Source organism: Thalassophryne amazonica, chromosome 2 (assembly GCF_902500255.1).
Source record: "Thalassophryne amazonica chromosome 2, fThaAma1.1, whole genome shotgun sequence".
Classification (NCBI taxonomy): domain Eukaryota; kingdom Metazoa; phylum Chordata; class Actinopteri; order Batrachoidiformes; family Batrachoididae; genus Thalassophryne; species Thalassophryne amazonica.
The window spans coordinates 53,091,843-53,119,116 of NC_047104.1; the positions used below are offsets into that span (position 1 = coordinate 53,091,843).

The 27,274-nt window shown below is 43.6% G+C and overlaps 1 protein-coding gene across 2 annotated transcripts in view; it reads right to left on the reverse strand.

Annotated features, from left to right (window-relative positions):
* tox3 (TOX high mobility group box family member 3) overlaps positions 1 to 12,443 on the reverse strand; it is a 190,900-nt gene extending 178,457 nt beyond the window's left edge. For both annotated transcript variants that reach the window (XM_034186165.1, XM_034186157.1), the window contains exon 1: positions 11,968 to 12,443. In XM_034186165.1, the coding sequence (XP_034042056.1) occupies positions 11,968 to 12,069 (102 nt within the window). In that variant the 5' untranslated portion in view covers positions 12,070 to 12,443. The remainder of the gene's footprint in view (positions 1 to 11,967) is intronic.
* Positions 12,444 to 27,274: the final 14,831 nt, after the last annotated feature.

Sequence of the window (27,274 nt, forward strand, 5' to 3'; positions counted from 1 at the left end):
AATTACATTGGTATCGGAACCTAATAAACGATATTTGGATCAGATTGGCCCCATCCCTAACACAGCTGCTGACGCTTTGTTCACCATCCAGCATGCCAATATACTGCTGTCTTCCGTGTTTGACAACATCACATGCATACCCTCTATACTCATGTACACTCAATTTGTAGTTTCCTTAAATACACAATTTTATGTGCTTTTCCGCCTTTGGCCATTGAAAGAGCATCCAGGAATATCCAGCGAGAGATACCCAAATATAGCCAAACACAAAATTGCACTGTCCAAAAGCATAAAATTGAGAACTGCAATGGTATCATCTACATATTCAAGTTCTGTGTTAACACTATGAAGAAAATAAAGATTTTTACCATTTTAAAGTGCAAATTTGCACTTGTCCAATTTGGGCAACAACAGCAGAGTACCCCTGATGTTTGAAGATGTTTTCTGTTAATACCACACCCTGTTTAGTCAATGTATAATTGGCAACAATTTTGATATATAATTTATTACTTGAGCAATAAAACTTTTTAATTATGTTTTTAAGGTGTTCCTGCTTTTCAAATATTAAGACTGGTTTATTGCTGTTGAATGTGGGACAGGGATGGTGGCCAAGTGATTAGTGTACTTGGTTTAAAAGTGGATGGCTCCCAGTTCAAACCCCACCCCTGCCATATTTCTTCATGTTATGTGGAGTTGCGCCAGGAAGGGCATCTGCTGTAAAACCTGTGCCAAATCAACATGTAGATCCACCTTGGATATGCTGTGGTGACCCCTAGTGAAAAAAGGGAGCAGCCAAAGGGACTCATACTTTTATTACTGTTGTATTAGAAATGATCTGGTTTTGCCCAGAAGACAAAACTTGTTTTAACTGTCATTATAACACAGTTTTATATTGCGTATTGAAAGGATTTTGTTTTATTATCAATGAGCAGCACAGAATGCATTAAAATACTTTTAAATCTTTGACACTGCTTCATGCCAGGTAATTACTTATTTTTACTAGGGATGTCCTGATCCGATCATGTGATCAGAAATCGGGCCCGATCACGTGGTTTCAGACTTGATCGAAATCGGATGTTGCATCCCGATCAGGAATCCGATATAGATTTTATCCTCATTATTTTGATCAGCGCTACTTCAGGCTCATTATTGCAGATTAATGGGCCTTTACGTGTCAGAAGCATCAGAGGAGTGAGACGCGTTGCTTTTTAGAGGCGTCAGAAGCGTCGCTTTAGCTCGGCTTTTGACGTGACGCTTCTGACGGGAACGCGCATTGCCGCTTGTCAGCAGGCTGACGCGGTCAAATTTCAACCCAATCTTTTTTTTGTTTTTTTTTTAACTGAACAAAAGAAAAAACATAAGTTCAACCGGACAGAGGTGGGGGGAGTTATGCACGCAATGTTTCTTTCGCAGATCTGCTGTTTGTGTGTTTACGTGCTCAGCCTGACACCTCGATGGAATAAAAAGAGGATGATGGACACTGTTGTGTGGGCCGCTGAAGAAGAGGTACTGCTGGCCCACCACCACCAGTCGGCGCCCTGCTTGGAGTGCGGGCTTCAAGCATGAGAGGGCGCCGAGACAACAGAGAGTGACAGCTGTCACTCATTTACACCAGCTGTCACCAATAACCACCTTCCCTACAAAAGCCGGATTATTACTCCACCTCCTCGCCGAGAAATCAGCTACCGTTTAAGGTAATTCTCTGCAAGACATACTGTTTTGAGACTAATTATTGTTCTGTGTGCAGCCGAATTCCTGAAGTCTGTCATAATTGGATTGGCGTGCAGTGAGAGTCTGCGACGTCTTCGCCTCTCACTCCATCCAAGGAGCAACTGTCAGGAGCTGCACGGGTGATTCTGTATCAGAGGTGGAGGTTTTCCCTCCCTGAAGACCTGTGGGTGAAGGATTACTGGGTGTGTGGATACACACTCACCATTAACTGTTTTCATCTTCTGCCAGCAGTACCAGGGTCTGCAACAGAAGACGGTGACCACCTGGGGACTCAGGACTTGGCGGCTCCGGTGTTCTTCAGGCCGTTGGTGGTGGAAGCTGTGTGGGTCCCGGCTCTTCAATCGCCAGAGGTCTCCTATCTTCGAGCCTGCCCACACGTCACCTGGTGTTTAATTGGCATTATATATTTTTGTCTGTATCCAGTTGTGCGTTTCACAACATTAAATTGTTACTCTTTGTCTTATCCATTGTCCGTTCATTTGCGCCCCCTGTTGCGGGTCCGTGTTACGACACCTTCCCAACAGACACTTTCCCACTGAAACTCTTGCTCAGTCATCCTTCCATGCGCAGCAGGACCCGGTGCTGACCAAGTCCTCAGGGCGACGATCTGTCATCTGATTAACAAATAGAAAAAAACAAATTGTCCTGTGATCGTTTGTCTGCAAAATGGAGCGAGAGATGGTGTGCGCACAAGCGACGTGCACACTCATCACATTTAGGAGCGCGTCTTAAAGAGCTTCCGTCTTCATTCACGTTCACTGCGCTGCTCTGAACTTGTTGAACACTGATAAAGCATCAGAGGGGTACACTGAGGACTGTCAGGACGCAAATGTAAGTTTTGGGTTTTTTTTTCCTTTTACTTTTCAAGTTGACTTTTGAACTTTCGACACTGAGCTGTGACGTAGCTTCGCGCTGTCCAATAGGAACGACGTGTCGGGCCAAAAGAAGGAGGACTAGTGGCAGAAACCACTGATCTGTACAAATGGTAAATGGACTGCATTTATAAAGCGCTTTTCCATCTGCATCAGATGCTCAAAGCGCTTTACAATTATGCCTCACATTCACCCCAATGTCAGGGTGCTGCCATACAAGGCGCTCACTACACACCGGGAGCAATAGGGGATTAAAGACCTTGCCCAAGGGCCCTTAGTGATTTTCCAGTCAGGCGGGGATTTGAACCACAGATCAGTGCAGAAACCACGTGTCTGAAGAAAAATCCTTGGAAATGTTTTTTGTTGTTGTTAGTTTGTTACCTCAAAATTTCTGATTACTGTTTAAAAAAGTTTAGAACACTTGTAATTAAAATAGCTAAATCAATAAATGGTTCTTTAAAAACCTTTCATCTATAAATTAAAACCACCTGTTATTTCAGATAAGATCATTTCTTGTTTAACATAAGGAACCTTGGACATTTATTTTTAGACAAATAAAATAACATGAAAATTTGTACATTTTTTAAGTCTGGTAGATTATTACTTGATTGTTCAAGCTACCTCAAGGAGAAGTGCACTGTTTAAGTGATAAATAATAAAATAAGGTGATTAAAATGAAATTATTATATATTTAGCATTTGTTCATTGTTCATTCAGTTTTTTAAAGTATCGGATTGGGACTCGGTATCGGCAGATACTCAAAATCAGATGACTCGGAATCGGATCCAAAAAACCTGATCAGGACATCCCTAATGTTTACCATACTTAAATCCCCTAGTCTAAACCAGTGTGTGTGTGTGTGTGTGTGTGTGTGTGTGTGTGTGTGTGTGTGTGTGTGTGTGTGTGTGGTGGGGGGGAATTGGTTGCTTTTGTGTGGTTTTAAACAATTTAATCCAATAGTAAACTACTTTTCACTGAAATAGTTGTTAAAAAACAAAATAAACAGACTAGTTTGCACAATGAAATGGGGAGTTTTGGACCTAAAGATTTGTTAGAATTTTCTTCTATTTGCAGATGCTGTCATAGATCATCATGCCAATGAAATATGATCAGCTTTCTAATTATTGCTTTCACAGTGTACACTATTTAATCACAGGTGAGTGCAGAGAGTACTAAAAACACTGTGGTGGGAAGTGGCACATTAAAAAGTGAATTATGTAGCACTTGAGAATTTGTAATCACAGCCATCCCCCCAGTAAAAACATTTCCACAAGTAAAAAGAGGCTGTTGTTGACATCTCGTGGTGACTTGTTTATGTGTTTGTTTACATTTAATTTTCTATGGTGACTTTTGTATGTCTGCTTTAATACCATTCTGATTACATTAGTTCCCAAATGAAACTAGTTTTCTCAATTGTACTGGAATTACAGTAGTTTCTGCAATAAATCATAAGCGCTACCACCAGCATAGGTAAAAGGTTTTGTATTAACATCTGTAGGTAATTTCATTTGCTACACATCTGCAGGCAGTGAAAGTCTGCATGAAATGAATACTGTATCTGAAACATTAAACTTGCTTAAAGGGGAAAAAAGGACCAGATGGCCATAAATATGGCAATAACACAGGGCCCCTTTCTTGAAACCATTAAAGGCAATCATACGTATGTTTTACCAACATGAGAAAAAGTAAAATTCAAAAAGGATTTTGCTCTAAAAACTGAAACCATCTAAAAATGCTGCGCTATCAACAAAACCCAAAAAAACCTGTGACACTTAACATCATTACAACAGATAAGTGTAAAAAACTGCAACTGCCCAGTTTGTGAACAGCCAATCAGTAAAAAGTGGCATACCGACCTTGACCGTGTCCACCCATAAATCAAGGTACTTTAACAGAGACATACCTTGCTGTGACAGTCTTGCAATATATTTGAACACAGCAGTGTCTCTTAAATGTTTAAAAGTTATGGGGACCACAAAAAAGTGCTTTGTAAGTCATGACTGAGTACTTAATTACAGTTTTGCAAATCATGTGGATTTTTCTGTCAAATAAAAAAATAAAATGCTGTGATGTTTCAAAGTGCCTCTGGGTACCTCTCTCAGAGTTGTCATTATAACAATTTCTGGGCTAGCATTTGCAGAAAGCAAAGTCTGTTTTTCAAACAAACAAAATAAATAGAAAATAAATAAATAAATAGCCATACATGAAAGGATGCTGTGGCAGATTATAAATAGATGAAAGAGGTAATGAGTCAGTCCTCTGTGACTTGTAAGCATGCCACATCTTTTGGATGACTAACTGCTCTGCACTGTGCTACCTTTCAGTCTGCTGATTCAAACAAATTGTACGCTTATTTGAAAGATGTATGCAAAAGAACCTAGTTGTTCACTGTGGAGGGACATTGCAATTAGCATAAAGTACATGCTTTGTATTCTCTCTCCCAAACATACTGTGACTGGTAAAGAAACTGGGTGGGAGCACTCCCACCCCCCTTTGCATTGTGGCCAATTACTGATATTGATGGAAAGTTTCACCTGAACTAAGAAATTAAGGAGCAGAAGCACAGTGCCCCAACTCTTAAATCTATTCAGAGAAACATAGTTAAAACTCCCCATGGCTGATGAACACATGATGAAATCTGGCACATATGACAACTTGGCCACATGATAAAGAGCTGATGAAACAGTGAGACAAAGCTGGTAACTGTCTTCAGCAGCACCCAAATGCAATGGCTAAAAGAATTGCAGTGCAGCAGTAAATAATCAGGGAAGTACTGAGAAACTATCAAGAACAACATGCACAACTTTCTTTATTGCTGTAACTATTATTTTTTATTGACTGATTTTGTTGTTGATGGAATCTACACTTAAACACCACAGTGGATCCCTTGGATAAGAATGAATCAACCAAAAGAGCAACGGATGAAATTTTGGTGGTGTCTCAGCCCAGTATGACCTCATCCCAAAGCATTAGTATAGCAATGCATACCAATGTACTTGACATTATCTCCTAGTGTCCAAGGATCTGGTGCATGACATCAGGGACACAACTAATCGTGCTATCACCCATCATCATCACCATCAACACATCTGACTTAAAGTAGAACTCAGAGTCATGTCCTCGGCAGGAATTCTCTGATGACACTGCCATTGTGGGGTGTGTGGAGGGTGGACAGGAGGATGAACACAGAGGCCTGGTAGAGTATTTTGTAAAGTGGTGTGAGAAAAATCACCCATAGCTGAACCTGGAGCAGACGTAAGAGATTTCAGAACGAACTAGGCCCCACTTTTTCCAGTTTACATTAGTGAGAGGGATGTGGAAATTTTCAACTAGACAACAAGCTGGAGTAGTCTGCCAACACCAGTACCATTCATGAGGAGGGCCCTGAGTTGGCTTTACTTTCTGATGGTCCAGATGTGATATTGCAAGCACAATCTTCTATGGTGTGGTGTACCAGTCAGGGTGCAGGTATCAAATCCTAGGACACGAACAGACTATATAAGGGTGATTCTTTAACTATGGGCACTATTGGCCTTGTAAATGTAATTTCCACCACACCATTGCCTTACAATATAAAGCGCCTTGGGGCAACTGTTTGTTGTGATTTGGCGCTATATACATGTGCTCTGATGTCACTGTTTATCTCCATAGAAACTATCCAAACAATCTTTCATACAAACTGTTTAAAGGGACATTACAGTGTTGTGGTGGAAATTACGGCAATAGTGTGGGACAACTACATTTTGTTTAAAAAAATCACAACAGTTGTACGACATTGAATACCCCAATTATGTTTTGATTATTTTACTGATATTTTATTCAGAGATATTTAAAACATTAGAAAAAAACGTTTTTTACCATTCATTTTTATCATTGAAGACCAAAAGTCTGGGTGTGGGACAAGCACAAAACCGCAATATTTGCATATAATGATGCTGAAAAAAGGTGAAAAAGTCATCATAGACTACTAGAACAAATATCTTAAAACACTTTCATTGTAAAGATAACTGTAAAAGTGTGAAATTTCCCCTTTTTTCTGTTTTTCATACAATATGATCAAAGGACATAATAAGTGCCCGTAGTCTAAGAATCACCCATAAACTCATTAAGATGGCAGTATGCTGTTGGCTCCAAGATGGCCAGACTGGAGCACAGAATGCTGAGCACCACTGCTGGCAATGATGTACAATACCTCCCACCCCCACTAAAACACTGGATAAAGTTCAGAGCACATTTTACAGCAGACTGACTCACTGCTTAAGGAAATCATGTAGGACATTTTGCCCAAGTGCCATCAGACATTATAACTCTTCTGTCAGGCCTGTGGTGACTAAACTTGATTTTTATTATTTAGCTTTAATCATCTGCTCTTAACATTGGCCTTTGTGTACAAGGAAGAAGTCAACGCATCTTCTTTTGGACTGTCTATGGTCCAATGATCTTCAGTACTTGTTGCCTACCTGAAGTCCAACATAGGGCCTGAAGCCTAATGTGCCAGATCACTGTGTATGTTAGTGTGAAGTTGAGGAAAGTCTACAACTCCCCCTGGAAGAGACGTCAGTCCATGACAGGTTACTTCCCCAACGAAGGCAATACCCATTTACAGCTGGGTGGACAGGGAACTGGGGCAATGCAGTTAGTGTCTTGTCCAAGGATAGAGATAAGCCTGAAGCACACACCTGGAACTGCACCCCAGCGTATATGATGACAGACCAGCTCCTACGCCAAAGAACCACCTGCACTTTTTGGACATTTGAATTTCTTTCTATGTACAGTAAAACTCCCATATAATGGATTCAGGTGGACCACTGAATTTTAGCCGTTATAATCGAAATCCATTATATGTATAGAATGGACAAAATAAATTATTTGTATAAAACATAGATAATCCCATATACATACGAGGGCTGTCAGTAAAGTAACGGTCCTTTTTATTTTTTTCAAAAACTATATGGATTTCATTCATATGTTTTTACGTCAGACATGCTTGAACCCTCGTGCGCATGCGTGAGTTTTTCCACGCCTGTCGGTGACATCATTCGCCTGTGAGCACTCCTTGTGGGAGGAGTCGTCCAGCCCCTCGTCGGAATTCCTTTGTCTGAGAAGTTGCTGAGAGACTGGCGCGTTGTTTGATCAAAATTTTTTCTAAACCTGTGAGACACATCGAAGTGGACACGGTTCGAAAAATTAAGCTGGTTTTCAGTGAAAATTTTAACAGCTGATGAGAGATTTTGAGGTGATTCTGTCGCTTTAAGGACTTTTCACGGTGCGAGACGTCGTGCAGCGCTCTCAGGCAGCGTCATCAGCCTGTTCAAGCTGAAAACCTCCACATTTCAGGCTCTATTGATCCAGGACATCGTGAGAGAACAGAGAAGTTTCAGAAGAAGTCGGTTTCAGCATTTTATCCGGATATTCCACTGTTAAAGAAGATTTTTTTAATGAAAGACGTGCGGACGGATCCGCGCGTCGGGACGCAGCCAACGCGGTGCGGCGGCACAGGAAAAACACCTCCGTGTTGATAACCATTTGTAAAATCCAGGCGGCTTTTGATGGCTTTCAGTGGAGTGAGTATATGAGAAATTGTTTAACAGGCAGGACATGTTCCAACTTGTCCTTAAGGCTTTCAACAGAGGTGTTTTTCCTGTGGCGGAGCGTCGCGGCGGCTGCGTCCCGACGCGCGGACCCGTCCGCACGTCTTTCATTAAAAAAATCTCCTTTAACAGTGGAATATCCGGATAAAATGCTGAAAACCGACTTCTTCTGAAACTTCTCTGTTCTCTCACGATGTCCTGGATCAATAGAGCTTGAAATGTGGAGGTTTTCAGCTTGAACAGGCTGACGACGCCGCCTGAGAGCGCTGCGCGACGTCTCGCACCGTGAAAAGTCCTTAAAGCGACAGAATCACCTCAAAATCTCTCATCAGCCGTTAAAATTTTCACTGAAAACCAGCTTAATTTTTCGAACCGTGTCCACTTCGATGTGTCTCACAGGTTTAGAAAAAATTTTGATCAAACAACGCGCCAGTCTCTCAGCAACTTCTCAGACAAAGGAATTCCGACGAGGGGCTGGACGACTCCTCCCACAAGGAGTGCTCACAGGCGAATGACGTCACCGACAGGCGTGGAAAAACTCACGCATGCGCACGAGGGTTCAAGCATGTCTGACGTAAAAACATATGAATGAAATCCATATAGTTTTTGAAAAAAATAAAAAGGACCGTAACTTTATTGACAGCCCTCGTATGTAACGGATTACTGTAGTTACAGTCAGGAGGCACCGAATGATCTACGTGGAATTCCCAGCACCAATTTGGTTTACACATTTCCTCAATTAAATGCCTGACCTTAGGGGCCTGTCTCATTTAATGGCCTGATCAAAACTTTAGTACCAGGCATTATGTGCATTAAAAACATTACATGTGGTCGAGTCATTATTTTTTCTAAGTCTGCTACGGAGTGGTACCTTAAAATCCTAAAGTCTGATTTAGGCTTCTCCAGCTCCATAACTCTGTAGCTATGCAATGACAGACGTGTGCGTGACCCTTTTAAAGTTCTCATTCTCATTTTATTGCAATTTACCACAGGAACAGTGGCTTTTTCTGGATTAATTTGTCCCTCAATGAGCTCCACTTCTTTATACAATCATCAACCTCCAAACCAATGGTAGAACATGTACTATTTCCCTCCATGAATTGCAGGTCATTTGAGCATCTTTTGAGCATCCGTGTTGTGATGTTGGTCATATTTGCGGACTTTTTTGCCGAACGTATTTGATCCATGATCGAAATGTAATCGACGGGCGCACTGCAAATACAATTAAAATATGACGGGAGAGAATGGAGTGAAAGCATAAAAGTGACAAATCACAGGCCCGTTTAGCAGGTGCGCAAGTTTGCAGTCACGCAGAGGCTCTGATCTAAAGCGGCTGTCTTTGGTTTGCCACACCCAGGGATATGTGTGAAACTTAACACCATATTACAGTACAGGCAACAAGCAGCATTTTGTTAATAATCGCCTGCCTCGTTTAAACACCGGGTCTGAGCACAGTTTGAAAAAAATAAATGCCCAGGCTTTTAATCAAAGAAATATGGTACCCACTTTCTTTGAATCGGCGAGTGTCAGTACTGAACTTCATTTCCTACCTCTGTTACTGGGCACTGGGTCTATATTGCTCTGTCCAGTATATGCAAGGCTTTTTTAATGGAAATGCATTGCGATCGGACAGGCCGCTTTGTCCAATGTGAAGGAAAATCTGTTATACAAAACTGGGTATATACGGTGTTTATTACATGAAAAACCATACAACCAGCACTGTGACTTTAGTCCAGTGAGTGTGAATATCCAGTTTGTACGATGGAAGTTTAGGCGAGTTTTACTGTACTAGGCTGCTATGACAACTCCAGGAATTAATAATCAATTGGTGTTTCTATCCATCTATTGAACAAATGTTCACATTCCACATTTAGACAGTGACATGCACAGTAACAGCTTTACAAGGATTTGCAATAGTTTTAGCATTCCATAAACAGTCTTGATTGACTTTTTCTTGTTTAGAGCTGGGTAGTGTTCTCAACTTTGTTTGACAAAGGGCCAACAGTACTCAGTTTTCCAATGTAACAAAGGCTCTGATTACCACCACATTTACTAAAGGAGAGGAGTTCATTAGCAACTTCACCTGCAGACTGCAATGCCTGTAAGACAACTGAAGGTGGTCTATGTGGAAGAGTGAGCGTCATGGTTAGAAAGAGTTTTAGTCTTAACACTTTATGTATGTGGTTAACACAGAAAGAGAGAAATCCATCTGGACAAAACCCAACTATGTCAACACCTTTAGATTAAACCAGGCTCCCCTGCTGGACAAACACACAGCATATATATAATGGCCAAAATACGCAACCTTGCTAACACTGACATGAGACTGAAATATTCTAAAAATTATCATCTTTGTAATGTAACAAGACACCAAGCAAAATCTTTTGGTTACGACTTTTAACATCTGGCTTCCAGATCCACTCATGAAATACAAAAATTCAACATATCCCCTCATCAGAAAGACAGATCAATTTTCACTAAAGGGCACTACTTCATTACTGTCAATCATTTTCATTTGAAATGAATAACTTCCGGTCTGTAATAATCCAGCACTTTAAGTGTAACTCACTATAAATGAAAGCAAAAACAGCAATAATAATAATAATAATAATAATAATAATGTGATTTAAAAAAAAAACTTGTTAAAGCTAACATACAAATTCTAACAGAGCAAGGAGGTAAGCATTTGATTTTTGTGGATTATTAATTAGTGTGACAAGTTAAAAGGCTCATTGCAATACCAAAAAAAGTGCATTTACTCTGAAAAATTAAAGCAAGATTCTAAGTAGACCTGTGATGTTTAACCAAAAGTTCATTATCAGTACTATGTGTATGCATGAAAACAGAAGAACTGTTATTTTATTATAAAAAGAAAGAGAAATCTGACTGTAGCTTTGCAAGATTTTGTACTTAAGCTGTGTAGGGTTATTTTGGACAAACTAGCATGTGTATCTATATATTTTCTAATTTCTAATCCAAACGATGTAATTTCAACAATTAACCAACATTTAAGCAATTTTATGTTCAAGGACAGAATGTATTCAATTGCAACTAAACCATATTAAACAAGATTGAGACATTAGGTAGCCCCCCAACTGATTTTAAGCTTTAAACCAATGACAAACTAATTTTTGTTTCAACATCTTCAATAAACTGGTCTGGAATTTTTTGCGCAATTTAAATATAAAGACATCTTTTAGGCAACTCAGGAAAAAAAACGTGCAGGCCAATTTTTCTGTTATCTTTCCACAGACAAACTGCAAGTTTATACCAAACAAATACGGCAGTTGCTTAAACTGAATCAACCTTGTAGATCTAGTAAAGCATCTTGAAACGATCTTCCATTTAAATGAGAAAAATATACAAATGGAATTGTAGAGGGAAGAGCACTTCTGTAACCTCCTATACAGCAGGATTATAGCATCAGCAGTGGAGTTGATTTGACAGTATAAAATCACAATGTGATGGTGCAGTGATCCAACCTTGACTTTCCAGAATATCAACCACCAGCCAGAATTCTGGATCATCACTGGACTTTGTGCATGGAGAAAAGCAGCACTAATTATTATACTTGTATTCTCTCTCACGTTACTAATCTACAAAGTTTGAGGCAACTACAGAAAGATGGCAGTGGCTGATGTGCAAAAGTGGTTTAGGCAACAATAATCTGGTAACTCCGACAATGAGCAAGTCCGTGTTTTGAACTCAACTTGAATTTCGGGAAGGCACCAACGTGGTCACACAAGATCAAACTACAAAAAAAAAACCCTCACCTTATTGAAGTTGTAGTAGCCCAGGCAGTGGGCAAAATCCAGGTTGGGTGGATCTCCCGGAATAGAATTTCCCCCAGCAGCCGGATAAAATCTTACATCCATGGTGCCTGAAGGAGCAGCTGCAGCCGAGCGGAGTCCGCGGGGTGCGTTTGTTTTCTATCCAAGCGCACCGGAGAAAGGCGGTGAAAACCCCGGGTTTTGTTGGGCGAAATTAAATCAAAGTTTTGCTGATATCTCCAACCTTTTACAACAGGACGAGATGCTTGATGTGTGACGAAGCCCGCATGAAGGTTGGACTGAGCCCAAAAAGCTGTCCGTCAATCCGCCGTGCGTCCAGCATTTAACGCACACAACTGCTGCTGCTGGAAACGAAGACACCGGCAGCGGGTCCGCCTGCGGCTCGTCCGTGAAAGATTCAAACCTGGGATAAAATAAAGAGAACTTACAAAAAAAGAAAAAAAAACGGGGATAAAAGTGGGAACAAACCCCCCCGGGCGCGCGCACGCGCTGAAAGTCTAATAGCCACGCGCACCGACGCTCCTCACAAGTTTATTCTTCCAACTTTACAAAAGTGAGTGGAGCAGGCAAGTCTAATTATTAAACCTCAGTGATAAAGCGGTGAGTTTTACCAAACCAAAAAGCGCTCCGCACACGGTGTAATTACAATGTAGTGCAGCCAGAACCCGCCTGCACCAGTTGTCGTAGTGATGAACAAGAAGACGAAATGTGTGAACAAGCAGAGCCCCTCCCCAAACACACGAAGCCACGCCCACGCAAACACTGCATTTAAGTCCATGTGACATGTCATGACAATTAATTACAATGACATTTTGCCCCAGTAATTCAGATTTTAGATGTTATTGAGCACAATATGCACTCAATAATAATAATTATAAACATAGTAAATTTATGTATATGACACTTTAAGATGAAAAAAAGTAAAATGCTTAAAATAATGAAATAAGATTAAAAAGATCTAATATAAAATGTCAAATACAAATAAAAAATAAAAACAGCAAATATAATTCAAACCAATAGTAAGATTAGCTGTGTGCTGAGCTGCTTAGTGTATTGCCACCTTTACCTGGACTGGATAAGCAACACAGAATGAATGAATGAATTAAAACGAATGATAAACCTAAATACATTTTAAGATTTGCCTTAAACGATTCAACTGAAGTAGACTATGTAATGTCAACAGTGTAGGAATGCAGTAAGCAAAGGTTCTGAAACCTTGACCTCTTTTTTAACCCTGGGAAAACAGATCAAATTTACATAAGGCAGACCTGGGCAAACTGCGGCCCGGGGGCCACATGCAACCCTTTGCATGTCTCTGTCCGGCCCTCATGAGGTCTGTGATTATTATTACATATATTAAAAATGTCAGGCTTGTGTGTTGCAAATCATTAGAGAGGCTTATTTGGGTATATTTACATATTCACATATTATTACAATAATAAAAATTACCTATAAAAGCTATTAAATAGGTAATTTTTTGTAAAACTTGTAATGGAGACAGCCGAGTTATCGATGGTGTGGCCCTCGGACATAATTCAGGTTCCCTATGTGGCCCCTTGTAAAAATTAATTGCCCACCCCTGACATAAGGTTTAAGCAGAATCAGAGAATCAGAATCACCTTTATTGTCATTGCACAGCAAATTGGCACAATGAAATTTGCTTGTGCATCCTCAAGAAGAATGCCCACCCTCACACATAACTTACCCACACACATACTTCAATAAATATTAAGAACATCAGGAGATTTGGGAGGGATGAGGCAAGCTCAGAAACCTCTAAATTAGACCATTACAATTAGACATTTGTCTCATATTGCACTGTCCCCAACAGACATAACTCATATTTTGCTAATCTCACATTGCCTTTGTCCCATATTGCAGATGTCCCATATTGCACATGTCCCTCTAAAACAAGTGGCTCTTTTGCAGTGAAACCTTTTAAAATGTGCATCATTGTGTATACATAAGTTCAGCCAGTCAGGTAGGTGCATGACCATTGTGATCTTTTATATGTCGACAGCAAAACCTGAAAACTGAAGCCAAAACCGGCATCATGTGATCAAATGTCCTGGTTATAGTCAAGACTCTAGCAGCAAAATTCCAAACTATCTGCAGACATCTCTTAAGTAGCAGTCCAGTTAATAATGCATTATAATAGTCAATTCTGGAAGACAAAAAGGCATGAATCAAAGTTTTCACATCCACCATCAAAGAGACAGGTGTAATCATAGTGATATTTCACAAATGAAAATGGGTTGCTCTTCTACCTTCTTCAATCAAAGGTCACACCAAAATTATTATCTTTTTCACTGTGATGAATCACACAATCACCCGGACACAATGTTAACCAGTCATAAAGATGTCACAATCTGGCAGGGCCAACAGCAATCATCTCAGTCTTATCTGTTTTCAAAAACAGGAAGTTAGAAGACATCCAATTTTTCACTGCAACCAAGCAAGCCAGCTTTGCAGTTCGAGATACTGTATATTAACTACAGAGATAGGCAGATACATCTGCAGATCATCAGCAAAGCTGTGAAATTTAATTCCATTATTGTACATAATCTGACCAAGAGGTGCAACATGAAGAGAGAGCAATACTGGACCTGGAATAGAACCCACAGGTATCCTATATTTTATAGTTGAGAATTCATGAATCCCTGAAAGGCACCTGTCCAGAAATAACTACAATAATTTGCAGTTCTCTCAAATCAAGCAACAGCAATACCAATGTGGTATCTGCTTCCAAAGTGGATTCCACACAAGTATACGAGTAGTGTGAATTTTTAAAGGATAAGTTCACTTTTTCATGGTTAATATTACAGAAATGATTATAATTCATAATTCATTTTGTGTGTAACATATAGAATCTGGCTATAACACCCCACATTATGTACAACACACTAATGTGATTAAATAAAAACATTAAAAACCACTTATGGTACTGCAGTAATTGTCGTAATTTTAAAAATATTTGCATCTGGTGAGAGAACAACATAAATACAGGTAAACTATTACACAAAGTAGTTATCCTGGGATGTGTATCTCGCCACCTTATAAAATGATACATATCTACATACATGGGCTGTGATACGATTCAGGAAAGCCACTTTTTATTGTGGAATGATTCAATGAGATAAGATGCAGTCTGATAGAATTCTTTGTTTGATGTTGGCATTAATTTTCCTTGAGAAATTACAATAAGCCAAACGTGACATTACTTACTTTCAAATACATGTTCAGGTTTTGCGACTGTGCAGTAGTACATTGGTTCTGCCTGTGCTCGACCTTTGTTAACAACTGGGGGCAGCACCATGTGCAGGAGGAGAAACTATAGCATAGAGTAAGCCCCCAAGAAGAAGCCAGCTGTTGTTATTGTCAGTACCAAATCCATCCATACCACCTGCCAGGTCTGTCCTGTGCGGGTGAGACAAACGCATGGGTTGAGTGTGCAGTGACGGCACAAACCAGTCAGAAAATGGGGTGTCAGCGCTCGGTGGCAAGTATGCTGTCATCACTTTTTTTGTCATGTCAAGGATGATAAACTATTTTGTTTTAAATGGGTGCTAAGGCTGCTTTGCAGTGAAACTTTTCAAAATGTGCACTGTATACGTGTGTGTATGTATGTGTGTGTGTGTATATATATATATATGTGTGTGTGTGTGTGTGTGTGTGTGTGTGTGTGTGTGTGTGTGTGTGTGTGTGTGTGTGTGTGTGTGTGTGTGTGTGTGTGTGTGTGTACATATGTTGGTGTATACACAATGATGCACATTTTAAAATGTTTCACTGCAAAACAGCCTTAGCACCCATTTAAAACAAAATAGTTTCTCATTCTTGACATCAGAAAAGTGATGAGGGAGGCATTATTATTATATATTATTATTATTATTATTATTATTTATTTATTTATTTTGTTAGAAACAGCTTGCACAGATAAGCAACAGTAGCCTAAGTTTCACTGCAAAGCAACCTTGGGGCCCCTTCACACATAGTACAAATGTGGCTGAATTGCACACCAAGCAGGATTTGTGTGCAATGTACAAGTATGTGTAAAATCGGAGCTACCTCTAATGCCTCGTACACCTGTTGCGCACACCAGCGGCTGAAAGATGCTGTGAGAGCCCATTCGATCCCTTCTCACGGAGGTGTCTGCCAAATTCCAGGTGACACACATGAACATCTAAAGCCTGGTTCACACGACAGGATTTTAAAATTATCTTTAGGTTTTCCAAAACCTGAGAGACCACACACGTGAAGATAAAAAATCATAGATCTAACAGTGTTGGTCGTCCAGTGTTTAGTGTTCAGTCACATGGTAAGGACAACAATATCACACACGAACAGATTTCACACACGAACATTCCCAGCTCAGACAGGAAATCTCGCAAAATCTCTCGAGATTAAACGTGACTTCAGAGTAAACAAACGGAGATACTTTGTGGAATATTTAAAACAGAGGGGGGAAAAAACAATACAAGAAGAAAAGGAAAAGGCATTCTTTAAAGGAGTGGACACAATGCGACCACCGGGCTTTCTGGTAAGTCAGAACAGCTGTTTTGATTTTATTTTCTGCTCCATATGTACGTCACATCGCTTTCTGATTGGGCTGCACGTCACATTCAGCAGGCTGCGTGCATGTTTGTGGTCGGAGGACACTACACACGCTGCGATTATCGGGCCAAGAAAATTGAACATGTTGAATATCACAGATTTGCGATCGGAGCACCCTGAAGTCCTTCCGAGCAGATCAGAGCACTTTTAATACACCACACATGGCAGGAATATCTGATAAGATTATCTTTAGCGTCTCAAGATTGTCGGGGCGTCCTTAAGATTGTTGGAAGGGGAAGATTGGGTCCGATATCGGCATAATTATCCTGCCATGTGAACCAGGCCTAACACTGCTCGCTTGGCAAAATGTGTGGCAATTCATGCTGTTAGCACGAATGGAGCAGGCGATCACTTTCAAGCTGGCTGTGAAATTTGTGCAAGTGCCCCACGAGTGTGGCGTTGCAAAACAGCAACACACGTGGCATGCCAGAGTGTCGGCTCCCCCCGCAACACGTGCTGTGCGTGTGAATTGCACATGTGTTTCGCTCCCCCCCCATCCATAACATGTGGCGGAGGTGTTGCAAATAGGGGGATAACTAAATAGCAGTAAAAATAACAAAAAATAAATGATCACACAGACACAGTACACATTCGTGTGTGCACTGAACTGACAGGGGATGTGTTCACCGACAGCCGCAGCTGTTGAGATCTCTGGTTCTGGACGTCACGGCTGGGGAACATGTACCGTGTTTGGATGTACGTGAACTTACAATTGTCCACTATGATGCGCGTGTGTCTGCTTGCTGTCCTCACGTGGACATACATAAAAACATATATTGCTGTTGCGACGGGCTGCAACGATCATGCGCACAGTGCGCACATTGACAGGCTGCCCCAGTGGGTGATCTGAATGTAACGTCACTAATGAGCTCTGTTCCACACGATGCAGTGTCTGTCCTGCAGCACGCTGGACACATGCGCGGGGCCGGCTGGACATGCCAGGGAAGTAGATGCGGACATGACAAGAGCGCACTGCTCCATTCATATCATTTCATACCTGTACATCTGTGACCATTGGTCACCTACAGAGGAATAGGCGGTTCATACTTGTATTGTCCGCTTGATAAGAGGGATTCAATAAAATGCGGTGTTGTTTATGTGGTGTGTGATTTTTTTTTTAATACATCTATCTCCTTGTTGATTTCAGGCATTTTTGCGCACCTTTTATAGGGCAGCGATGGTAGTGCAGTGGTAAAGTTTCTGGCTAGCAATCAGTGCTTTTGTAAATTGCAGGTTCGAATCCCGTGGGTGGCATGTTTTTTTTTTTCTTTTTCACAGCAGCCGTGTGATGTGGTTACACATGCTCCAGCTGCTCGCACTGTGTTCCATCACAGTGGGATTGTTCACACCTGCCCAACCACTTGTCCCTCCCGACGTCGGCTCGATATTTTTATGGTCGCTCATACGAGCTGTTTCACCATGATTCACCCTGATTTGTTTCATACTGTGTGAAGGGGCCCTTAGGAACAATTAGCCCTACCCCACATAAAAGAGGTTATCATCATTGACATTGATGAGAGAGGTATTTTTTAAGTTTATCATCTTTGACACTGATGAGGGATTTTTCTGCTATCATTTTGGTTGATGTATCTTATTTTGCATTATGCCTATTTTACATGGCATTAGGGAGGTATTTTTTCACCACTTAGTGCTCAGTAAATGTCTTTGGCCACAGCATACTCGCCACCGAGTGGTGACCCCATTTCTGAATGGTTTTGTGCTGACACTGCACACTCAACACGTGCATTAGTCTCACCCCTCCTGTGCATGCGCAGATCAGATTTGTGTAGGTGCATAGATCTGCTCATGCACTAACAGACAGTTGTGGATTGGCAAATGCTAATACTAAGTTGTGCTAATTAATATCCTTAATGAAACAGACTGCTCAAATGTAAATCACTGAGTTGTTCTGGTTGGCCTTCACATGTTTCACACATGTAATTGTGCGCATGTGCAGAATGGATCTGTTGCTTACAGTTAGCACAGTATAAATAATATGGTATGACTTTACAACTTTACAAGTTGATTGTCAATCACAGGCTTTATCTTTCAGAACCCATAGAAAGTTGTTAAATCTTCAATAATGGAACCAGTCATTCATTACAGCTGTAGTGTTTGGGGGCTTGGTTGTGGAATTTATCTGTGCTGTGGTGCATTATATTTGACAATGTTTTATCTGTATTTGAAACTGTGGTTCTAGTTATCCCTGTTGTATGGCTGGGGGGGGGGGGCCTGGCTGCCTTTTGTTTCTGTCTTCTGTCCTGTCTTTTGTTTTTCCTTCCAGGTGGCTTGCGTTTAGGACTGAGTGGCTGTGTGGCTGAGTTACCAGGACCTCACCCTGATCACCTGAGGCTGATCAAGTGCAGCTTGTCAGGACTCACAGCTGTGGTGCATCTACACAGATTGGAGCATGGTGGCATTTAAGTCTGGAGTACACAGTGTGTGTTTGCCAGAGGCTCGACCTTGTGACCAGACGGGTGAGATCGTCGTCTCGAGAGCCATCTCATCATCATGGATGCAGAGACTGTACCAGGTTTGACACCATGGTCTGTGAAAGAGGAGGGGGGTGAGGTCTCACGCTCGTCAGCACACTTCCTGAGGTACGTTAGGTTTTGTGACTAACATTAGTACAGTCAGTAAATGTGGTGTCCCTCACACCTTATTATATTGAGCTGTTATGTTAGTCGTTTAATCAGCTTCCACTGCAGTTTGAGTATGCGAACAGGGTGTTCCATGCCTGCAGGGTGGGAAGCTGATTAGTAATTAAGCCAGGAAGTGTTTGCTGTTTATGTACACCTTTGAGTGGTCTCTCTGTGTGTGGAGTGTGGACTCACATGATGGTTTCTTCTTTTACAGACTCGGTTTGTCGCGGCCACCTGGGGGGTGTCGGCGGGGTCCTTGGGTCCGAACAGTTTCTGGCTCCGGACCATTAGTGCTGCTGGGAGCACACCGCAATTCCACCATGCCAGACCGCGCACTTATTGTTGTATTTTTCACATCACTGTTATGTAATTAAATTTTGTTATCCTTTGTACCGTGCTCTGCTTATTTTATACTGGGTCCTTCAAACGCTGGTCGGTTCTCTGTCCTGCGTCCGACACATAACAATCCCTCTGATATGTATGATGCTGTGACCAACATCAGAGAACTCACATGAGATGGGAAGTTGTTTTATTTAACTGTGATTTTTAAAAAAGGAAACCACAACATACAAACAATGCATGTTAAATTGCTAACTATGGGTCTTATTACAATCTAAAATAAGTAAATAAGATTCTTAACTAGCAATCCACCTGTCCATTTTCTACCATTTATACAGGATTTGTTCAGTGGCAGCATGTTTGGTTGCCCAGATGTTTCATCTGTCGAATAAATCTCTCAGCTCCTCCTGTTGGATTCTGAAGTGTTCTTAGGCAAGCTGGAAGACATAAACACTTCAGCATATTCTGAGTCTACTATGGGGTCTCCTCTCAGTTGGACATGCATATGACACCTCAAGACAGAGGATTCTAATCAGATGCCAAAACTGCCACAATGAATCTCCTAATAGCTCCATCCAGATATCACAACTGTTTGGTCTGTCTCAAAGGGTGAGTCCTACCAGCTTGTAAAGGAAATTAATTCTGACTGCTTGTATCAACAATCTACCTCATTGTGTCTTGGAACATAGATAAATTGGCATCCACATCAGAATTTCGAATTTGCATGGAATAGTAGAATAACAATGCTCCCAATTATCTATATTCTTCACATTTATTTGAATATATATAATTTTTTGAACCTGGAAATTGGCATATAAAGACCTCTGATGAAGCCTTCCAGATTAATTTCTTTGCACCAGACACTTTTTCTGGCCTTGTGGGTGTTCAGCAACAGGGTGGTGGCCCCATGTAATTGGTTCAGCCAAAGGGAGTCAGTCACAGGTTGTATATGGGAACTGATTCTGTTTGTAACTTTTGTGAACAGAATCTTAATATCTAGCTGAAAGTTGGCGAGTACCTCTTACAGTTACTCTGGATTGTATTGCTTTTTGCGCAGATGATGTGCACTTGATTTTCATTCATTCATTCTCTGCTATGTGTCCATGGCCAGGACATGGTGGTGGAAGACCATTACATCATCCCACACTTCGCAAAAGTTGGCTATGTCCTCTAACTTTTTCTGGGGAGCCTAAGGTATTCCCAAGCCCTCTGGGAAATATAATCCCTCCAGTATATCCTGGGTCTTTCCCGGGGCCTCCTCCCAATTGGATGTGCCTGGAAGACCTCACAAGAGAGATGACCATTGGGAAACCTCAGCAGATGCCTGAAGGACCTCAGCTCACCTTTTGATGTGAAGAAGCAGCAGCTGTACTCTGAGTCCTTCCCAGAACATTCAAGCTGCTAATCCTGCCCCTGTCCCAGTCCACATACCCAAAGGAGTGATCTAATTTCCATCGCTTGTATCCATGATCTTGTTGAGGATAGGAGCATAAATCAACTGGTAAATAGTATTGCCTTCTGGCTCAGCTCTTTAAGTGACCAAGCTGTAGGGATGTTTGTAATTATTTTGAGCAAGGGGTTGCTATGCTGCACAGACATGCACTGGACTTTCAACTTATATTTATTTCGTATAGAAAGACATGAAAAATTTCAGTCGACTGGCGGAACCCTCTGTCAGCGAGGTCTTCAACTCCCACCTCTGGAGAGCTTCTCCCAGATCCGGGGGAGGTTGGAGACATGAGTGGTCTGAGTGGACCACGTTCTCCACCTCCATTGTCAATGCAGCCACCCGTAGCTGTGGTCGCAAGGTCTCTGGTGCCTGTCGCGGTGGCAATTCCCGAACCCAGTGGTGGACGCCGGAAGTAAGGGATGCCGTCAAGCTGAAGAAGGAGTCCTACTTGTCTTTGCTGGTAAGTGGGACCAAGCGTGCTGCAGCCTGTGCGGTCGGAGAGGCAAAAACTTGGGTCTGGGAGGAGTTCGGGGGAGGCCATGGAGGAGGACTATCGGTCAGCCTCGAAGAAATTCTGGCAAACTGCGCCTCAGGAGGCGGAGCGCTCTCCGCCAACACTGTCTATAGTGCGGGTGGGGAGCTGCTGACCCTGACTGGGGATGTTGTCGGGCGGTGGAAGGAATACTTCGAGGACCTCCTTAATCCCATCGTCACATCTTCTAAAGAGGAAGCAGAGACTGGGGACTCAGAGGTGGACTTATTCATCTCCCAGGCTGAAGTTACCAAGGTGGTCAGAAAGTTCCTTGGTGGCAAGGCTCCTGGGGTGGACGAAATCTGTCCTGAGTACCTTAAGTCTCTGGATGTTGTGGGACTGTCCTGGTTGACACGTCTCTGCAACATCAGGTGGCGGTCGGGGACAGTGCCCCTGGATTGGCAAGACCGGGTGGGTGGTCCCTCTGTTTAAGAAGGGGGACTGGGAGGGTGTGTTCCAACCTACAGGGGGATCACACTCCTCAGCCTCCCCGGTAAGGTCTATTCCAGAGTACTGGAGGAGGAGAATTCGACCAATAGTTGAACCTCAGATTCACTGTCTATAGTGCGGGTGGGGAGCTGCTGACCCTGACTGGGGATGTTGTCGGGCGGTGGAAGGAATACTTCGAGGACCTCCTTAATCCCATCGTCACATCTTCTAAAGAGGAAGCAGAGACTGGGGACTCAGAGGTGGACTCATTCATCTCCCAGGCCGAAGTTACCAAGGTGGTCAGAAAGTTCCTTGGTGGCAAGGCTCCTGGGGGTGGGACGAAATCTGTCCTGAGTACCTTAAGTCTCTTGGATGTTGTGGGACGTCCTGGTTGACACGTCTCTGCAACATCAGGTGGCGGTCGGGGACAGTGCCACTGGATTGGACAGACCGGGGTGGTGGTCCCTCTGTTTAAGAAGGGGGACTGGAGGGTGTGTTCCAACTACAGGGGATCACACTCCTCAGCCTCCCCGGTAAGGTCTATTCCAGAGTACTGGAGAGGAGAATTCGACCAATAGTTGAACCTCAGATTCAGGAGGAGCGGAGCAGTGTGGGTTTCGTCCTGGTCGCAGCACACTGGACCAGCTCTATCGGGTGCTCGAGGATTCATGGGAGTTCGCCCAACCAGTCCACGTGCTTTGTGGATCTGGAGAAAGCATTTGACCTGTGTCCCTCGAGGCGCCCTGTGGTGGGGTGCTCCGGGAGTACGGGGTCCAGAGTCCTTTGCTAAGGGCTATCCTGGTCCCTGTACGATCGCAGGCAGGAGCTTGGATCACATTGTCAGCAGTAAGTCAACCTGTTTCCAATGCACGTTGTCCTCTGCCAGGGCTGCCATTTGTCACCTGGTTCTGTTCATTACTTTTATGGACAGAATTTCTAGGTGCAAACCAGGGTGTAGAGGGGTCCGGGTTTGGAACCACAGAATCTCATCTCTGCTGTTTGCGGATGATTGGTCCTGTTGGCTTTGTCAAACCAGGACCTCCAGCATGCACTGGGGCGGTTTGCAGCTGAGTGTGAAGCATCCGGGATGAGATCAGCAACTCCAATCAGAGGCCATGGTTCTCGACCGGAAAAAGGTGCCTTGCCCTCTTCAGGTCGGTGGGGTGTCCTTGCTTCAAGTGGAGGAGTTTAAGTATCTCGGGGTCTTGTTCACGACGTGAGGGGACGGATGGAGCGTGAGATCGACAGATGGATCGGTGCAGTGTCCTGCAGTGATGCGGTCGCTGTATCGGACCGTCATGGTGAAGAGAGAGCAGGGGGGTAAAACGCTCGATTTACAGATCGATCTACGTTCCGACCCTCACCTATGGTCATGAGATTTGGCTCATGACCGAAAGAACAAGAGTACAGGCGGCCGAGATGAGTTTCCTCCGCAGGGTGGGTGGGTGCTCCCTTAGAGATAGGGTGAGGAGCTCGGTCACTTGGAAGGAGCTCGGAGTCGAGCCGCTGCTCCTCCATGTCGAAAGGAGTCAGCTTTTTTCCCCTCTCTCTCAGTAAAAAAATTATTGAATTCTAAAGGGTACTTGTTTATTTTTCACTTTGTACATTAATTGAACAGTCTTGAAAAAAATGATATCGTGAAGTTTAATATTTGAAATTTATGAACAATGGGTTGTCGTGGTCATGATAAACCTTCATTTATGATGTTCTCAATGCTTTTTTGAAGAATGAATGATGGTTGCACTGTAGTTTTGTAATTGTTGCTCCAAACTTCACCACAGTAAGTCAAACCATCTCTTTAACTTTGTCATTTCAGTCCCTAAATCAGATAATTGTTGCAAATTTTCTCCTGAGCAAAAAAGGTTTGTGTCATCAGCAAAGAGAACTGCTTTAAACAGATCTGAAACTTTACATAAATCGTTAATGTATAAAATAAATACTTTTGGGCCCAACACAGAACCCTGTGGAAGCCCACAAATGATGTCCAGACATGAAGAACAGTAGTCCCCGAGTTTAACAAACTGCTTCCGGTTTTGTAAGTAACTTTTAATTCAACTCAGAGCAAACCCTCTGATCCCATACAGTTCCAACTTTTATAATAATATATTGTGATCAACTGTGTCAAAAGCCTTTCTTAGGCCAGTAAATAAACCTAACAATTCCAGGTTGAAATGATTTATTAAAAATATATAATAATGGTTTGCGATTTCAGTAATTATTTACTAAGGATATATGTACATCATTATGATCCGTTGACTTTTTACTTTTACATGTACTAACTACGTTAATTTCCCTTTCATCTACTGGGCCAAGAAACGTGTGTGGATTTCTGGCGATTCCTGATTTCCCATGGGCTGTGTCTGTGTGAAATTTCAGCTGCCAGATCTGGCCGAACATTAGCAAAAAATTTATTGAAACTATTCGCTACTCGGCTCATGTTATATTCATCTTTGTTGTTATAAGTAAAGTATGTTGGGTAGTTATTTGATTTGGGTTTATTTGCTATAATAGTATTCAGTATTTTCCATGTTTCCTTTATGTTGTTTTTATTATACCATCCATCCATTTTCTTCCGCTTTATCCGGAATCGGGTCGCGGGGGCAGCAGCTCAAGCAAAGCCGCACAGACCTCCCGATCCACACACCTCCCCCAGCTCCTCCGGGGGAACCCCAAGGCGTTCCCAAGCCAGCTGAGAGATGTAGTTCCTCCAGCTGTCCTGGGTCTTCCCCGGGGCCTCCTCCCAATGGACGTGCCCGGAACACCTCTCCAGCGAGGCGTCCAGGGGGCATGCGGAAAAGATGCCCGAGCCACCTCAACTGACTCCTTTCGATGTGGAGGAGCAGCGGCTCGACTCCGAGCTCCTCCCGAGTGACCGAGCTCCTCACCCTATCTCTTAGGGAGCGCCCACCCTGCAGAGGAAACTCATCTCGGCGGCTTGTACTTGTGATCTCGTTCTTTCGGTCATGAGCCAAATCTCATGACCATAGGTGAGGATTGAAAAGTAGATCGATTGGTAAATCGAGAGCTTTGCCCTCCTACTCAGCTCTCTCTTCACCACGGCGGTCCGATACAGTGACTGCATCACTGCAGATGCTGCACCGATCCGTCTATCGAGCTCACGCTCCATCCATCCCTCACTCGTGAACAAGACCCCGAGATACTTAAACTCCTCCACTTGAGGCAAGGACACTCCACCAACCTGAAGAGGGCAAAGCACCTTTTTCCAGTCGAGAACCATGGCCTCAGATTTGGAGGTGCTGATTTTCATCCCGGACGCTTCACACTCGGCTGCAAACCACCCCAGTGCACGCTGATGGTCCTGATTTGATGAAGCCAACAGAACCACATCATCTGCAAACAGCAGAGACGAGATTCTTTGGTTCCCAAACCAGACCCTCTCTACACTCTGGCTGCGCCTAGAAACTGTCCATAAAAATAATGAACAGAACCGGTGACAAAGCGCAGCCCTGGCGGAGGCCAATGTGCACTGGAAACAGGTTGACTTACTACCGGCAATGTGAACCAAGCTCCTGTGGTCGTACAGGGACCGGATAGCCCTTAGCAAAGGACCCCGGACCCTGTACTCCCGGAGCACTCCCCACAGGGTGCCCCGAGGGACACGGTCGAACGCCTTCTCCAGATCCACAAAACACATGTGGATGGTTGGGCGAACTCCATGAACCCTCGAGCACCCGATGGAGCATGTAGAGCTGGTCCAGTGTGCCGCGACCAGGACGAAAACCACCACTGCTCCTCCTGAATCCGTGGTTTGACCATCAGTCAAATTCTCCTCTCCAGTACTCTGGAATAGACTTACCGGGGAGGGTGAGGAGTGTGATCCCCCTATAGTTGGAACCAACCCTCCGTCCCCCTCTTAAACAGATGGACCACCACGGTCTGCCAATCCAGAGGCACTGTCCCCAATCGCCACGCGATGTTGCAGAGGCGTGTCAGCCAAGACAGTCCCACAACATCCAGAGACTTAAGGTACTCAGGACAGATTTCATCCATCCCAGGAGCCTTGCCACCGAGGAGCTTTCGAACCACCTCGGTGACTTCGGCCTGGGTAATGGATGAGTCCGCCTCTGAGTCCCCAGTCTCTGCTTCCTCTTTGGAAGACGTGACGATGGATTGAGGAGATCCTCAAAGTACTCCTTCCACCGCCCGACAACATCCCCAGTCAGGGTCAACAGCTCCCCACCTGCACCGTAAACAGTGCTGGTGGAGAGCTGCTTCTGCCTCCTGAGGCGTCAGACGGTTTGCCAGAATCTCTTCGAGGCCGACCCACAGTCCTCCTCCATAGTCCCCGAACTCCTCCCAGACCCAAGTTTTTGCTTCTGCGACCGCACGGGCTGTGGCACGCTTGGCCTTCCGGTACCTGTCAGCTGCCTCTGGGGTCCCACCTACCAACACAAGATAAGTAGGACTCCTTCTTCAGCTTGACGGCATCCCTTACTTCCGGTGTCACCACAGGTTGGGATTGCTGCCGCGACAGGCACCAGAGACCTTGCGACCACAGCTACGAGCGACCGCATTGACAATGGAGGTGGAGAACATGGTCCACTCGGACTCCATGTCTCCAACCTCCCCCGGGATCTGGGAGAAGCTCTCCCGGAGGTGGGAGTTTAAGACCTCGCTGACAGAGGGTTCCGCCAGTCATTCCCAGCAGACCCTAATAATTGGGCCTGCCAGGTCTGACCGGCTTCCTCCCCTCCCAGTAGATCCAACTCACCACCAGGTGGTGATCGGTCGACAGCTCTGCCCTCTCTTCACTCGAGTGTCCAAGACACGGGCCGAAGGTCAGATGATACGACTACAAAGTCGATCATCGACCTCCGGCTCAGGGTGTCCTGGTGCCACGTGCACTTATGGACATCCTTGTGCTCGAACATGGTGTTCGTGATGGACAAACTGGACTAGCACAGAAGTCCACAACTGAACACCACTCAGGGTTCAGATCGGGGGGCGTGCTTCCCGATCACCCCCTCCAGGTCTCACTTGTCGCCGCCCACGTGGGCATTGAAATCCCCCAGGAGAACAATGGAGTCCCAGTCAGAGCGCTATCTAGTACCCCTCCCAGGGACTCCAGGAAGGTCGGGTACTCTGCACTGCTGCTTGGCCCGTAGGCCGAGACAATGGTGAGAGACCTGTCCCCGACCCGAAGGCATAGGAACGACCCTCTCGTTCACCGGAGTGAACTCCAACACATGGTGACTAAGCTGGGGAGCAAAAAGCAATGCGACCCAGCTCTCTGCCTCTCCCCGTGGGCAACGCCAGAAAAATGAA